At 40.6% G+C, this 16,067-nt stretch overlaps 1 protein-coding gene across 4 annotated transcripts in view; it reads right to left on the bottom strand.

The window, feature by feature from the left end:
- The window catches only part of glis2b (GLIS family zinc finger 2b), a 29,421-nt gene extending 14,861 nt beyond the window's left edge, over positions 1–14,560 (bottom strand). Inside the window, exon 1 of one of the 4 annotated variants that reach the window (XM_057346476.1) lies at positions 13,811–14,560. Coding sequence is in view for 1 of the 4 variants with exons in the window: in XM_057346475.1 (XP_057202458.1) it covers positions 200–205 (6 nt within the window). In the remaining 3 variants the exon portion in view is untranslated. Of the gene's footprint in view, positions 1–199; positions 395–13,810 lie in introns of those variants that run through there. The other 3 variants (XM_057346473.1, XM_057346475.1, XM_057346477.1) reach the window with 3 other exon arrangements.
- Between the last annotated feature and the right edge of the window lie 1,507 nt (positions 14,561–16,067).

Raw genomic sequence — 16,067 nt, 5'->3', positions numbered from 1 at the left:
GTCATTTTCCTATGAAAAAATAAACACCTAAAGAAAACCACCTTACATCAATAAGCAGCTCAATACGGCAAACAGAAACAAGAAAACAATTTAAAAGATAATGTCATCGCATGGATAAAACAGACCCAGCAAATGAATCTCATCCTTTAAATAAAGACGGACCTCATTTCATGTATATTTATAAGGCGACCCACACTACCTTCATGTCAACAGCACCACTGCATTCAGTCTGGATGTAATGAGGACGCGGCCCGCTGGCTTTAAATGCAGATGGTCAGCAGGTGGTCGTGTTTTCGGGTATCAGGAGTCATGAGTTTTCACCAGACACCACCTGCAGGTGACGAAACCGGCTGAAACTCTACACCGCGGGTAAAAAAAAATCACTTTCCACCTGAAACGAGAAGCTTTCCTCAAAGATGTCCCTCATTTAAAGGGCCGTGTCCAGACCTGCTCGGTGTTCATACCGAGGGTGAGGAAGGGAGGGGGTTGTATGCATTTGGAATACATCTCTAGTGCTCCTAAAAGCAAAAATATACAAGTTTGGATGTGTACTGAGTGAACGCATACAGAACGTTTTCTTATTTTTTGAGGGGTGATTTTTTTCTCGCAATGTGTTGTTGTTCAGAAACCTTTTGTGAGCTCCAATGTTTCTCTCTCTTTTCTTCCCTCGGGCGGACTGACCCTACACCTCCCCTGTCGAGCATACGCCCAAACCATAGTGTGCACCCACCCCTCCTCCCCTGGCACACACGCATAACACAGAGTCCAGAAGCTGAGAGATTTTTTCCTCCGTCCCCCCCACCTTCAGCCAGTCGCCTTCTCAGACAGGAAACCTCAGTTTCCACTCCGCCTCCACAGGGCCTCTCTCTCTCTCTCTCTCTCTCTCTCTTTCTCTCTCTCTCTCTCTCTCTCTCTCTCTCTCTCTCTCTCTCTCTCTCTCTCTCGCTCGCTCTCCTCTGAGTTTCTTCTCCCTCCCCTGCCGGTTTCCCATCATCCCCCCTCCTTCCTCAAACTGTGTGTTTCTCCGCACAGTTCACAGGGTCCAGGCTCGGATCGCCTCTGTCTCCACCTCTTACATTCTCAAGAATCGATCTGTTTACCTCGAAGGAGCTTCCACTAATGGAGTCTGAAAAGGGCCCTGTTTTTTCTGTCTTCCTGCAAAAAAAAAGCGTTCAGAGAGCGAGACGTAAGCCATGTTACGCAATTGCCCAAAACAGAGGAAGGGGAGAAACCGAGGAAGAAAAATGGCGAGGAGAGAATCGGCAGCCGCACAAGTCGTAGGGATCGGGGGCCAAGCGCAGACGGCTGCCAAACCGTGAAAACGGTCCAGTTTCTAAAAAGTGGGAGTGGGAGAAAAGGAGCTTTTTTTAAACGCTAGTGAGATGCCTTGCTGCTTACATTTAGAGTTATTGCACTTCTATCGCAGCATCCGAACCGAAAATAACACCTGATAAGCGGTTTGTAATGGTCTGCATAGGCAGCAATTCAACATGTACCATGCAAAAATAAATAAATAAAATATAGAATAAAATTATATAAAATATAACACTTGATAATATTTAATATAAATTATAATGATTAAAAAAAATGTTTTATATAAGATTATCAGTTATTTACAAAATATCATAACTGTGAATACAATATTCATAGTAATTTTTGTCTATATGCCATCCTCCGTCTTGGCTGATTTCTTCACTGAGCCTGTCGCAATGCATTCTGGGATTGTTTTATCCACAAACTACACGTATGGTGCTTCCGTTGGGACCATTCATATAGGATGTGTTTTTGTATTTAAACGTGTTAGAGTGCAAAGAAATTCAAACAGATGGCTTGTTCATTTACTCCCTAAAACATCAAATACTTATGATGGGGGTCTTGGAGCAGAGAGAGAGAGAGAGAGAGAGAGAGAGGTAAAGGAGTGCAATAGAAAGTCATTCAGCAGCTCACCAACGGCCCCCAGACAGAAATCTCAGACACTAAGGAATTCCTCACAGAGGGGAGGAAAAGAGGGAAGGAAAGATAAAGAGGAACGCTTGGATGAAGGAAGCACGACCCAAAAGAACCACAAGCAGAGGCAGATAAACAATTGTTCCATCATCTAGAGCAGTGTTTCCCAACCCTGGTCCTCAGGGCACACCTTCCAGATTGTTTTAGATCTCTCCCTATATGAAACACCTGATTGATGAGTCAAAGTACTGCTCGTCTCCAAGAAAAGCCACGCACTGTCATTGGGAAGTTAGGAAGTTATGTCAATGACTTGTTAGTACGACACAGATAGACCGTTAAAAATTGAAAAGATTTATGAATCACTGTTATGATCATCCAGCCCTTATATGATCTGACAAATTCCAGCACATCACAGCACATTAAGATGAACGCCGCAAAGAAATTACAAATGTCTACAAATATTTCAATCACGATTAAGATCAACATTTACTTAAGATGTGTAGTCCTTTTTTATGGGAGAAAACCTCAATTAAGTCTGTTCGTGCTTGAAAAAAGCAACTGAGGTTAGAAAAATAAATTTAATTCAATAATCTTAATTCAAGTTTACTTTCTTACCCACTGGCATTTTTTCATAAAAACAAGATTTAATATCTTATGCCATTTTACTTCTCAAGTAAATGCCTTTCGATTAATTATCATTTTTAGACATTTGGAGTTGAAAATGAGACGAAAATACTAAGTTAGAATTGTATTTTTGCAATGAACCGACAGTGAATATCCATTTAACTAATCTGCCATATTTTTACGATTTAACGATTTAATTTGGGATTCAATGATTTTATTCATCAGAATATCATTGAATGTTAAAAAGTGGATGGTATGGCCTTTTATACTTTATATTTGGTACATACCTGTATTTTTATCAAAAATTTAATATTATATATTTTTTACTATATTTATTTTTAATTATAATTTGAGATTTTTGTTAATGAAATACTCACAATACCACCAGGAAGATGTTAAAGTAAAGCTAACAGAATTCACTTCAGTCATGATCAACCTCGCTTGTTGCTTAGTTTTTCTTTTCATTTCACCAGACTCAACTTTACCAGCTGACTGAGGCGTGTGAGAGACCAAAAAACACCGTTTCCAAGTATTTCACACTCTGTATCTATCATTCCTGAAGTAAACAGAGCCTAAAGTGGGATATAAACCACAGGTTGACCTTACGTGACCCGGGGGTGCCGGAGGTCACTGGAGGTCACGGCCGGGTTTGAGTTTGTCACGCAACACCACAAACAGTTTTTCTATTATTACTGCCTGTTCTGCCATTGTTTCCATCTGGAACGCTCATCGCTGCAAAGAATACTACAAAACACTTTGTACCCTAAACTCATAAACTTGTTTTAAGATTCACTTAGCTGTAAACATTCAGTAATATCGGACAGTTCCCTCTTTTTAAGACTCAACCAAAACAAAGCATCAAAAACTAAAGCATATCCACTCTTGGATTTATATAAAAAAAATTATTCACAATATGTGTCCATGGGCTGATCCTTTTGGACAGAATGAGACGGATACTTTATACTTTAATAGAAGTTGTAAACAATGACAATGATACCTTTTTTTTACTCTTAAATCGGTGTTTATCAAAACGATTGGAAAGAATTAATTTTCAGTATTAAGTCTGAAATAAATGAGGATTATTTTGAAAAAAAAATACATAGTATTGGCGTGCTGCTAGTATGTAAATGTGACAACAGGACATCCTGTCATGACCGCCATACACGTGGCACTTATTACAAGAACCTAAAACTCAAAGCAGAGACACGCGCGATAGCAAACAGACACGAGAGAAAGATTTACAATGAAACACATCCACCTGATCCCAGAACAGCTCGTATTAAAATCATTTGGCAAGCAAAGGCACTGAGGTGGTGTTAAAGTCAAGCTCATTCATGAACAAACACCTTAAAGACCCGTTCACGCCAAGAATGATAACTATGATTTCTAAACTTTCAAATTTTTATGTATTTTTCTTACCTACTTGCATGTTTTTATGAAAACAAGACTTAATATATATATATATATTTTTTTTTAACAAGTGAATGCATTTTGATTTAAGAATTTTGAGCAATTTCCACTTGAAAACTAAACAAAAATACAAAGAAATTGAATTTTTGCAATGAACTGACATTCAAGATCTGTTAAACTGGTAACTGTAACAATTATGATAACTAAATTAACGTATGCAACAAAATGGACGATAATGTTATGTATATTTTAAGCATGTTTTTTTATTTATATAAAAAACATGAATATATCATTTCTATTGATTTTGATTGGTCGTCGGTGTTTCATCATTAACAATGAAAGAAAATAAGAATTAGGGAAGTTTATGGTAAAAACAAGCAAAGGAATTTGCCAATAAGGTTAGAAAAATCAACTTCAGGTACTTCCCCATTGGCAGATTTTTTGCTTGTTTTTATCATTATCTTACTTATTCATTGTAGTATTTTTCATAAACAAGACTAAATATCTTAGTTCACTTTTCTTGTCAAGTACTTGTATATTGATTTAAGAAGTTTGAGATATTTTTACTAAAAACAAGACAAAAATGCTTAGTAAGAAAGTCATTTTTTGCAGCAAATACGATTAAATTGATCTGGAAGTGATCCCAATTATGTCTTTCATCTATATTGTTGTGGATGTGATGCGGATGCAGCTATTCTCTTCAATTTAGAACCTTATAGTTATTTTTCTTGGTATAAAGGGACATAAGAGCAATGGAATTCAAAGAAAGAGCCTAAAAGAAAGAGAAAGATTAAGCTATAACATATCAATTCATTTCTATTTGGCGACCAATTGCAACATCTGCATATTCTTCTCGTTGTACTAAGCTCAATAAAAGTCCACAAACTACAGGCCTGTTTTCGATTCAGTCTTACGTTAAATATATGTACTTTCTCACGCCGCTTATGTAATAAACCAAAAGCATCTTTCACAGTACCGATATTGGTTTGCGCCAAAATTATTGGCTTTCACGGTCTGTCAGGTCCTGACTAATACCCCACGCTCATGTCAAACGTACAAATACAGATTGGTTTTCCAACTCGTATCGTTTTCTCTTTCTCTCGGTTCTTGGCTCCTCTTTCCGTCTTTCCCTCTCGCTACCCCCCCTCCCAACGTTTTGATTTCTGCCGCCTCCAGCCACAAACAGTGATGCAATCCACACACTCCTGCGTGCAATAACACTCGCAGGGCAGGGCAGGGCGCGCTGCATTTCTGTCCCTGTCTGAAACAAATAAAAAGACCATTGAGATTTGGAAAAAGTAAAGGGTTGGGATGGTGGGAACCAGACTGAAGTGAGAGCTCATTGTATTTTTTTGTCCATTTGTTTTATTCTTCTAAGTGGATGGTTTAATGTTGAGAATGAGGGTGGCGTAATGTCAGCGTGCTTTGGCTTTCTTCAAAGGTTGAGGAGTGATGTAATTTGACTTAATCTCAATGCATCTCAATAGACAGGAATGTAATCTCGCCCACAAACTCACGGAAGGTGAAAACAAAAATCGGCCCACATTTTGCCATGTTCTAGATTTTCAAGGCTAGATTTTTCAGTTCAAATGTGAATAATAAGATTAAATAATTAATTAAAGTGATTCGAAGAATAAAAGGTTTTTTTATTAGAATAACACCAAGCAATTAAAAGGTTTAACCAAAAATGAAAAATCTACTATTTCTTGGCTTGCTTATTTCCCAAACCTTCACGACTTGTCTTTTTTTTGTTGCAGAACAGAAGAGGAGAATCTTTGGATGTCCATGATGTTTTATCCATAAAACGAAGGCAAATGGTCACCGTCGCTATGTCACAAATGTTTTGTTTGTTGTGTTCCAGAAATTAGGCAAGAACTTGAACTTTAAGTTCTGACCCTGTTGAAAAACCAGCATATGCTGGGTTATGTTTTGATGCTGGTTTGACCATCTTAAACCAGCTTATGGACCAGCACATGACCAGTTTAACCCAGCACAAACCAGCATCAAAACATACCAAACCAACATATGCTGGTTTTTCCAACAGAGGAGGAATTTCAGTAGATCCAATCCATTCATTCTCAATAGATCCAAACCCAAAACAATTCCCTTTAGCTTCTTGTGAAAGCAATGCGTGTATTATCAAGATCCAAATACAGTACATTCATGCTAACGTGTTCTCTTCATCCCCACCAAAAGGAAACGTTCAATGTGACCCACCTAAAGTTCTTTGACTAAACCCGAGCCAGTCAGTTTAGGGTCGTGTTTGTGTATATTTTAGCTGATTGTTCCACAGATCCGCCGAGACCTCCTCCTCCCCCCCACCCCGAGGCACACGAGGTCACCCGAGGAATTCCGGGGGATAGGCACCTGGCGAAATCCCTGGAACATACGCTCACTTCTTCCACTCTCAGCCGGGAGAGCGTGCGTGGATCCTGCCTACACAAACACGGCATTCCTGTGCGTGCAATTAAATCATAATCCACGGCCTGCGTAGACATGCAATATAACGTGTCTGTCAAAAACAAAGCGACTGGAACCTCTGCGGTGGAGGTCAGCGAGAATGCCGGAGAGTTTTGCTGGGGGCTGTGTAAGAACCCTTTGGCCGTTGGGTGGGGTGGCAAATGTCTCGGCGTTTAGAGAAGGTCTGGCGTTCTTTCTATCCCACACAGCCGCAGATTTACGGGCGCATGGAAACCCTCTGCCATATTTCAGCGTCGCAGTCCTGCGGATGACAAATCTGCACGTAGGCCCTCGTATTTTCAAGGGACTCTTGCTTTAATAAGAGGCGTGAAACACATGCCGGCCGCACGTTGAGTTCACGCCAGCGTTGGGCGCAGTAGGTGTACTTCACATTTCGGGAGGCGCCGTCTTTACACATGCACTGTTTTCCTGGATCCGGACACAATGGCAGTGCCACATGAGAAACTAACTTTTCACTTAAGAAAAAAAACGAACTTTTTCTCTTACAGGAAAGCCGTGTGCTCTTAGGTGCATGGGAAAAGCGGTGAAACTCAAATCTGCTGTAATAAGAGATGTGGTTCTTCACCTCTGGGGATATCTGTGGTGTCAGCATCATGGTGCTTCACCTGATAGAGCGCCTGGGGCAGTTTTTATTTGATCAGCTTCACACTTTGCCTGTGGTATTTTGACGGGCACCTGCCTGAGCTCCAGGAGACGGGTGGGCGTTTAGCTCGCGAGACCAAAACACACGGCAATTGGAAGACAACAGGAAGATGTTGAAACCCAGAGCAGAAGTACGCGAGTAGTCGGCTCGGCAGATGAGGTGATGTTAAACTAGACATGCCAGGATGAGTTTATATTATGTAATACATAACACAAAAATGCCAAGGACCTTCAAAGCCTAAAGCTACTCAACCCTATAAATACATGCTGACCGTGACCGCCTTAGTTCCCTCAAAGTGGGGGGGGGTATTTGTCACCAGGAGCCTGGTAGGAATATGATGTGTAAATACTGAAAAAATCTTATAAAGTATCCTTAAAGACCCACCGCAACGTCTTGTAATCTAGCTTTGTTCGATGCATTGACATCATTTCCTCTGAAACAGGAAGTTAGGGCGGGACATATTGAATGGCTCCTGCGATTTTAAGATAGCTAGTAGTTGGCGCGGATGCTAGATTCTCTAGATTCCAGAGAACTTATGATTGGTCAGAAATATTTTTCGCTGAAGTGCAGAGTGATGTCATCAAGATCGTTGACCAATTTTGGTGGAAGTGAGAGTCGGTAACGTTTGAATGTGAATTTGGTCACTGTTTTGGATAAATATTCCATTTAAATTTCATGAGGACTAAAACAAGATCAAGCGATTCTGAGAAGATATTTTGTCAGACATGAACATATTTTGTGTCTTCAAATGAATGTATCTTGAAAATAACTGCTAATAATTTTAATAATAAAATAGATCAAATAATGATTTTATTTTAATGCGCTAGCAGATTTTTGCAAGACAAAGTGCACTTATATTAAAGGGATAGTGCACCCAAAAATGAAAATTCTGTCATTTAAGAATTGTTTTATTTATTTGGGAAAAAATTAGGATAATCAAAATCCCATTTAGAGTTCATTTTTATAAGTCAATATTATTTTTAAGACCTGAGGCAACATTGGTGTTGTTGACCCTGGATATGTCCATGATTTTTAGTCTTCTACCTGCACACTCACGCACACAAAAAAACAGCAGTTTGTTTTTATACATTTTGGGATCTTTCCATAGACGATGATGTCTTTTATTCTGTACAAACTGTATATTGTATCCCTAACCCTCTGATAAATAATTAATCGGCAGTCCCCACAATGTCCTTGTAGTCCACATCCTTGTGAGGACAATGTATAGAAACCTGTACACACACATACACACTTTCTTTGTGCTTTTCTTTTCTTTTGTGTATCTGCCAACCTCACTGTGTATCTGTGTTCTCTCGTTCCCCTCACACGGGGCGCCTGTTTTCTCAAAGCAAGACCGCCCTCCTCTCAATACCTGCCCCCCTCCGATGCCTGGCAGCCAGACAAGGTCAACATGACAGGATTTCTTTTTTCCTCGCTTCACCCTTTATCTCTCGCTCTCCCTCGCCGCCTCTGTCGTTTCTTTGACTTAGCTCAGCTGAGCGGCGGGCTCCTCCCAAACACGGGGGTCCTTTCATCTTCTGTCTCCGTGAGAGCGAGCAAACATCAGACACAGAGGTAGTGAGACAGGGAGGGTGAGAGACGGGAAGAGACGTGTACAGCAAAAGATCGGAAAATGTAGGGAAGTTAATCTTGGTGTGACCAATACACTGACAGTTTGGTTATCAGAGGCACTTTCGTCTGAAACGTTTGTGGTCTGATGAATAAAATATTGTGATATTGATGGAAAGAAGATGGTTTTAGAGTGTATTTGATTTTGAATCGGTGTTGAATAACATGACCCATGAATCGTGCACAATATGACCAGGAACATATTAAAGGGATAGTTGAGCCAAAAATGAAAATTATTTCATCATTTACTCACCCTAGTGTCATGTCAAACCCGAATGAGTTTCTTTCTTCTGCAGAACACAACAGAAGATATTTCGAAGAACGTTGATAACCAAACGACATTGACCCCCATTGACTTTGAACACATTTCACAAAATATCTTCTTTTGTGTTCCAAAGAAGAAAGAGTCACATACAGGTTTACAAACACGTTAGGGTGAATAAATGATGACAGCATTTTTACTTTTGGCTGAACCGTCTCTTTAAGCAAAGAAATTGGGTCGATTTCTCATAACAGAGTTACAAGCACGTCGTCAACCCCTTTTCACTGGGAATTTATGCAATCGTCAGCTACAAAACCACTAAAACACGTCCTGCTCTTTAGGGTAGAGTTCAGATTAAAACGAGGTTACAATTCACTGTAGAATTGACAGAAAGTACCAAACATTCCCACTCAACAGCCTCAACGTTATGTGCCAAAGATACGAGTGCAACTTTATATAATGATGCAGAACCGTATGAACGCTCAGCTTCATCTCCTGAGAGGAACTCTGGGGAACAGGAGACCATGGAAAGGAGGCAGGAATGAATATGCCCAGACAGGAGCCAAACCCAGAGCGTCGTGTTTCTGTCTCTCCCTAAACTCCTCGCCCGCCCTATCCCTCACATTTCTCTTTCATATAAACGCTCTTACTGCAGTCGTGTTCACTTATTGTGTTGTTGTGGGTATACTGGGAGACCCTGGCTATTGGCTTTGCAAGTATATAAAAATAAAAACCATCTGCGCTCTTGGTTTCACTGCTGGAGACTTTGGCCCGATGCGATTCAGCGTACGGATTACAGTTGAAAACAGTCGTGGTGATGTGACCCTGAAAGTCTCCATGCAGTAAGCAAACACTGATGTTGGTCCTCTTGTGGTTCATTTGGTGTACTGTTTGTGGTTGGCAGTTTGGGGTTTTTAATGTCTGGGACATATGCTTGAGAACACAAAAGATGATATTTTGAAGAATGTTGGCAACCAAGGGATTTTTTGTTGTATGAACAAAATCACTGAGACATTTCTCAAAATATCTTGTTTTGTGTTCCGCTAAAGAAAGAATCGCATACAGGTTGACAACCACATGAAGGGGAATAAATGATGACTTTATAAATAAAATGACAAATTTTATGTCTTTACTAAACCAGTGGTTCTCAAACTGGGGGCCGTGGCTCCCTGGGGGGGCCCCCGAGATGGATCCAGGGGGGCCACAGATGTGTATTACAGAAATGTATCATAAATGTTATGCAATCAAACATCAGAAAAATAAGAATTTATGTTCCAGCATTGTACAGTATAACTGAAGATGTTTTTGTCTTAAAATCCTAGTTTAAGATTATGTCATTTTTGGGGGGGACCGCAAAGCAATGCACTCTACACAAAGGGGCCTTACAACGAAAATGTTTAAGAACCACCGTACTAAACTATTTTCAGGCATTTAATGAAAGTAATCTTTTGGTTGTGTTTCTATCATGTGTGTTTGATGTGGAAATATAATGACAGCTTTTTCACTTTTATTCGTTTTTTTATTCCGAAAGACGCGGTGAGAAATGGAAGAGGGAGGTACGCGAGCGCTCTCCGTCTGTGTTGACTTTGGAGAGGCTGTGCTCAGATCTCAAGCCATTGGCAGCCCGGAGGCGCACGGACGGTTGGCGTAAACCTTCCTCTGGTGTCCCGTGAAGGTGCCGGGGCGGGGGCGAGAGGGTCCTCGGGCCGGGGCGGGACCAGGCTCAGCGCAGCAGGGAGGACAGGAGCGAAGCGTTCCAAGAGGAAATGGTGAGGCCACGCTGTGATTAGTGGTTGCAGTTTAACTGCAGAAAAATGCATGGTCCAAACCCAGCGAGAGAGCCTGGCTTCACTGAGCTGTGTGACTCACCGCCTCATATCAGCAGCTCTCGCTGCACAAACACACCACCATTGGGTACGCTTTATGACTGCCGTGATCTTAGAAAGCTTTGCTTGAATGCTTGAACTGCGCCTACATTTGTATAAAGAAATAAAGTTGTCCAGCATTCATGGAAACTTCATTCATTTCAACAGCATCCCAGAATGCATTTCATGAAGCAGATTTAGAGACTGACTAAAGTGAACTGAGATGCGATGTGGACACTGATCATTTTGTTTTCGTCACTACAGAATTCACATGCATTCATTTCTATGTATGTACAATTTTTACGTTCGTTCAAAATATGATAACTGGTTTAACAAACGCAAGACTGATAATCCATAAGAAAGAAAAAATACAGAAAACAAAAATGATTTAGACATCAATGAGATGAAATGAGGGTAAATTTACTTTTTGTCTTCATCTGCATCTGCATCTCAGATTTATAAAACGAGTCAGAAATATCACAAATCAATGTCTCCGTTAGTTTCAGAAGAGATGTCGACAACGTGTCAAACCGAGCTCAGATCTGTCAAGTCTGCAAACGAAAGTCAATATGATTGAAGATCTCAATATGAACTCAAACATTTCTCGTCAGATTTACCCAAATCCAGATTATTTGACCTCTACGATCTACATTCATTTACACCTCATACTCTTCATGGATTTACACAATTGTCGCATATCTGTTTCTGTTTCATTTCTCCCAAGCGATTTTAGAAGAAACATCTGAGACTTAGTGGATACCATAGACTGTATAAAAGGTTGATACTTCATTAAAACAACGAAAAACTATTATAAACATAAAAAAGACAATACTGTTATATGAAAATTCAGTCATTATTTACCCAAATCATTCTAATACAGCAAAGTTGCTCATACTGTACACAAAAGTCGTGTAAGCAATTTTTATGACACTATTTTGATTCTAATCCGTACGTTTCGTCCTTTTATTGAAGTGCAATAAAACGCATCATTCTTTGCATTAATAGATCGTATTTTCTGTGCGCGACTATTAGGGATGCACCGAAGCGAAAATTCTTGGCCGAAGCCGAACATGATGTGAAACACTTGGCCGAAGGCCGAATAATACCGAACACCGAACGTGGTTTTTTGCATTTCTTCTATTTATTAAGCCATCGCACCACGAGTCATGTTCGGTAAAAATTTATTCGGCCACTTCACATATTCGGCCGAACACCGAACTTGCGTTTTTTGCTATATTCGGCCGAACATTTTCGGTGGCCGAACATTCGGTGCATCCCTAGCGACTATCTCCCGTCTGCACTTCATCTTTCCCTAGCGATAACACTAAACCTTCTTGTACACACTTTGTAGACCACGCTTACCGTTCGATCGTTGACAAACCAAAACTCACTTGGGATGAAAGCGTCTGCTTAGTGAATAAATGTAAAATGCACTTCTTTGGTCTTCCGCTGATGTTTAGCCTGCGAAAAGTATACAGCTTGTATTGAACGTGTGTGTCATGTATTTCTCCTCCTGGTTTGTCCCCGTTTTAGTGGCCGGGGCCCCTGTGCAGTCACTGTGCATTAGCGAGCGTAATGGGAATGAATTCACTGAGGCACTTCAGGGTGGGTCATATTTGGCACACCGTTCTGAGCATAGAGTGGAACAAACAGCATATTCACTAGCCAGACCCCTCGCCAAACTGCGCCAAAGTCTTCTCCGATTTCTCTAACTTTCAGCTGCGCTTTTGCTCCGCTGTCTCTTTCGGGCAAACGGTGAAAGACGGAGCAATCGGTTCACAAACACAAGTCAACGTCAGCACGCACAGCTGGAGGAGGACGTACGGTAAACCCAAGACTTACGGCAATAATATGAGATGTTTGTAGAGGAGCGTAAGGCAGAAAGCTGTGCACACACGCACACAAGAGCACGAGATTGACATTATCTGGCCAGGCCTGGATTTCGCCACACGGAGTGTTAAGTTTGGGTCACTTCATGGTCATTTCTGTGAGTTAAACACCAACGATTTCAACAAATCTCCAAAAGAAGCAGACGTCGATTGCGTGCACGTGAACTAGAGGAAGGTTGCGTGTCATAAAAAGGTCATTATTGACTTTCTTGTAAGGATGTGACCTGAACACGTTCATGACAGAGTTTGAGAGCTTCACACTGTTTACAAAAGCAGATGGGCTATGGAAGCAGCGGTTCTCACAAAAGGTCAAAATGTCCAAACTTCACATCTCGCTAAAATTACAACCGGCTGTTTTGCCTTCAGCAAACTCAAGCAGCCATCTCAGATGTAAACAGGTACGGCAGGTCTGCGAAATCAAACCATCCGCCCGGCGCACGATCTTCCAGCGAGTGTTTAGACCCCCGGTGTGAGATGCTTCTCTCTCCGTTGGCCGTCGTCGTCTTTATCAATGGCCCCATGTGTAAGAGCCAATGAGGGCGGGCTCTGTGCCAAACCACATCACAATGTGCTCACAATTAAGCAAGGGGACACTGGAATTGCCTAATTGGATGATGATGACTGCTTTCTATCCAGGCCTAAACCGCTACACATGCACAACAACACTAACTTACTAACTAAGAGATGTGAGATTTCCTCGTTTTGGTTATTGATGTCTAATCTGTGAATCCCTATCCCTGTATTTTATCTGCAACTGTGACTGAACAGCATCTGGAATAAGATAAGCCGAACAAACAAACGACAACAGATATCACACGATCCTCGGTCCAACTTTCCGATCTAAAATACAGTTTCTCATTCAACGAAGGCACCTAGACAAGACTGCAAACCCGTCACGTTCTCAAAAAATAGGTCAGGGTCTACCCGGAATGAGCTCAATGGACACAAATAAGTATGCATGCTTGTGTTGACGCAAATCTCCCCAAATCTGGCATGGCACTGGCAGCGTGCCTGAGACCAAAGATGCAAGGTTGCATCAGAGTTCATTAGACTGACTTACCTTGGGAAAATCCTCCTGGACACGTTATGGGCAAGCGCTGGTCTCCACCTTAAACTTTCCAGGGGGAATACTTGATCCAGCGCCCTTCGGTTGCAAAAGAAGTGTCAGTTTTGAGGAAGGCCCGCCAGATTGTATGCGCAGAAGGATCTATAAGACACTGTCACCAGAATAATCTATAGCTGTCTGAAACCGTCAGACCATTGTCGGTATAAACATGACAGCGGTATAAAAAACAGACATGAAATGAACACAACGCGTCGATCCAAATAAATAGTTTATGTCAGTTTCAGGCCATGAGAAACGTTCTCATCAAGCAGAAACCCGTTGAATGCGTGTCAACACCAAAACAGTGTCCGTGATGTTATAACCGAGCCCGACACGATAGGTTAATATTTAAGCAAAACAAACGAAAATGCATCGCGGTGGATTACAGTGACCGTTGTCTAGTCGTCGGGCTGCATCGCTTGCTGGCGACGCGGGTCCAGAGGGGCTTTTAATGGGTGGTCGTGCGCAAAGGCGATGGAGAGGAGACGTCCCCCTTTCGCGCTTCGTGTCCGGGTCGTGTCTCCCGTTTCGGGTTTGGTCAAGCTTCTCTCCTGTCCCGGGGCCTGAATGTTGTCCTTGGAGACAGTGAGTGGTGAGGTGGGTCTCCAGCACCCCGGACGTGAGACTGTCCGTGTCTCCTCTCCTCGGGCGCAGCGAGCGAGCGGAGGGGATCTGAGTCTGCCAGCTCAGCGCATGTCCGCTGCTCCGCCCATGTCAGGCATTGAGAGGGGCCGTCCTGGGCTGCCGTCCAAACATCTCTCCCTCCCTCCCTCCGGCTCTCGAAAGATATTTTATTGGCATGGTAATAAAGCTTTACATTGCCAACGCTTTAGTAAACATTACCTTAGACCCTTTCCTTAGACTTCATTGTCAATTCATTTTTGTCCACTATAGTGGATCATTTTTAATGCTTTTAAATTCATTCTAAGATTCTTTTATGCCGCTGTTTAGAGTTTTGCATTTTTTAAGCAACCTGTCAAATACTCTAATACAAACGCAATAGAAGTTCTGCATTACAGTTCAGAATATAATATAATATAATTCATATAACATAATATAATATAATATAATTAATACAATATAATATAATATAATTAATATAATATAATATAATATAATATAATATAATATAATATCACATCACATCACATCACATCACATCACATCACATCACATCACATAATAAATATGATATGATATGATATAATATAATATAATTAATATCACATAACATAACATCACATAAGATAACATAACATCACATAATAAATATAATATAACATAATTAATATAATATAATATAATATAATTAATATAATATAATATAATTAATATAATATAACATAATGGTACCACTTTACTTAAGGTTTACTTGTTAATGTTATTCAATGCTTTAGTTAACATGAACAATAAATCATATACTTTGCAGCATTTAAGGGATAGTTCACCCAAAAATGTATATTTTGTCATTATTTACTCACCCCCAGATTGTTCCAACGCTGTATGAATTTCGTTACTTTGCTCAACACAAAGGAAGATATTTTGAAGAATGCCAGTAAGCAAACAGATCTCATCCTCCATTTATTGCCACAGTAGGGAAAATAAATACTATGGTAGTCAATGGGGGATGAGATCTGTTTGGATACTGACATTCTTCCAAATATCTTTCTTTGTTTTCAGCAGAATAAAGAAATGTATACAGGTTTGGAACAACCTGAGGGTGAGTAAATGATGACAGAATTTTCATTTTTGACTGAACTAATGAGTTGGAAAAAAATGTATTAGTAAATTGTATAATTAACGTAAGCAAAGAATAATAATGATGTAGACGTTCGTGTTACCTAAAATTCTGCATATTCACATGTTTTGGTCTGCACGTTTCTTTCAGCAGGTATGGGAGTTAGAGTATTGCGGCCTTCATTTGTCATTAATTAGGCCATGAAGTCAAAGAGTGCAATGCTGTTTCCAATTCAGAAGAGATAGAGCCCGTCGTCTGTTTCTGTACCTCTGGAGAAAGCATCACCCTTTGTGCTGTTCATACTATGAACACAATTATTCTGATTCAGTTTAGTTGTATTTATTTGGTGCTTTTCCAATCCGAATTGTTTAAAAGAAGCTTTATTGGTAAAAAAACAATGTTAGTATAGTGTCATTCATAGGTTCTTACTGAGCAGTTCTCCTGCCATGAGCACGAAATTGCTCAAATATATTT

The sequence above is a fragment of the Triplophysa rosa genome, linkage group LG11 (assembly GCF_024868665.1).
Source record: "Triplophysa rosa linkage group LG11, Trosa_1v2, whole genome shotgun sequence".
Classification (NCBI taxonomy): domain Eukaryota; kingdom Metazoa; phylum Chordata; class Actinopteri; order Cypriniformes; family Nemacheilidae; genus Triplophysa; species Triplophysa rosa.
This window is presented reverse-complemented; position numbering and strand designations above follow the sequence as displayed.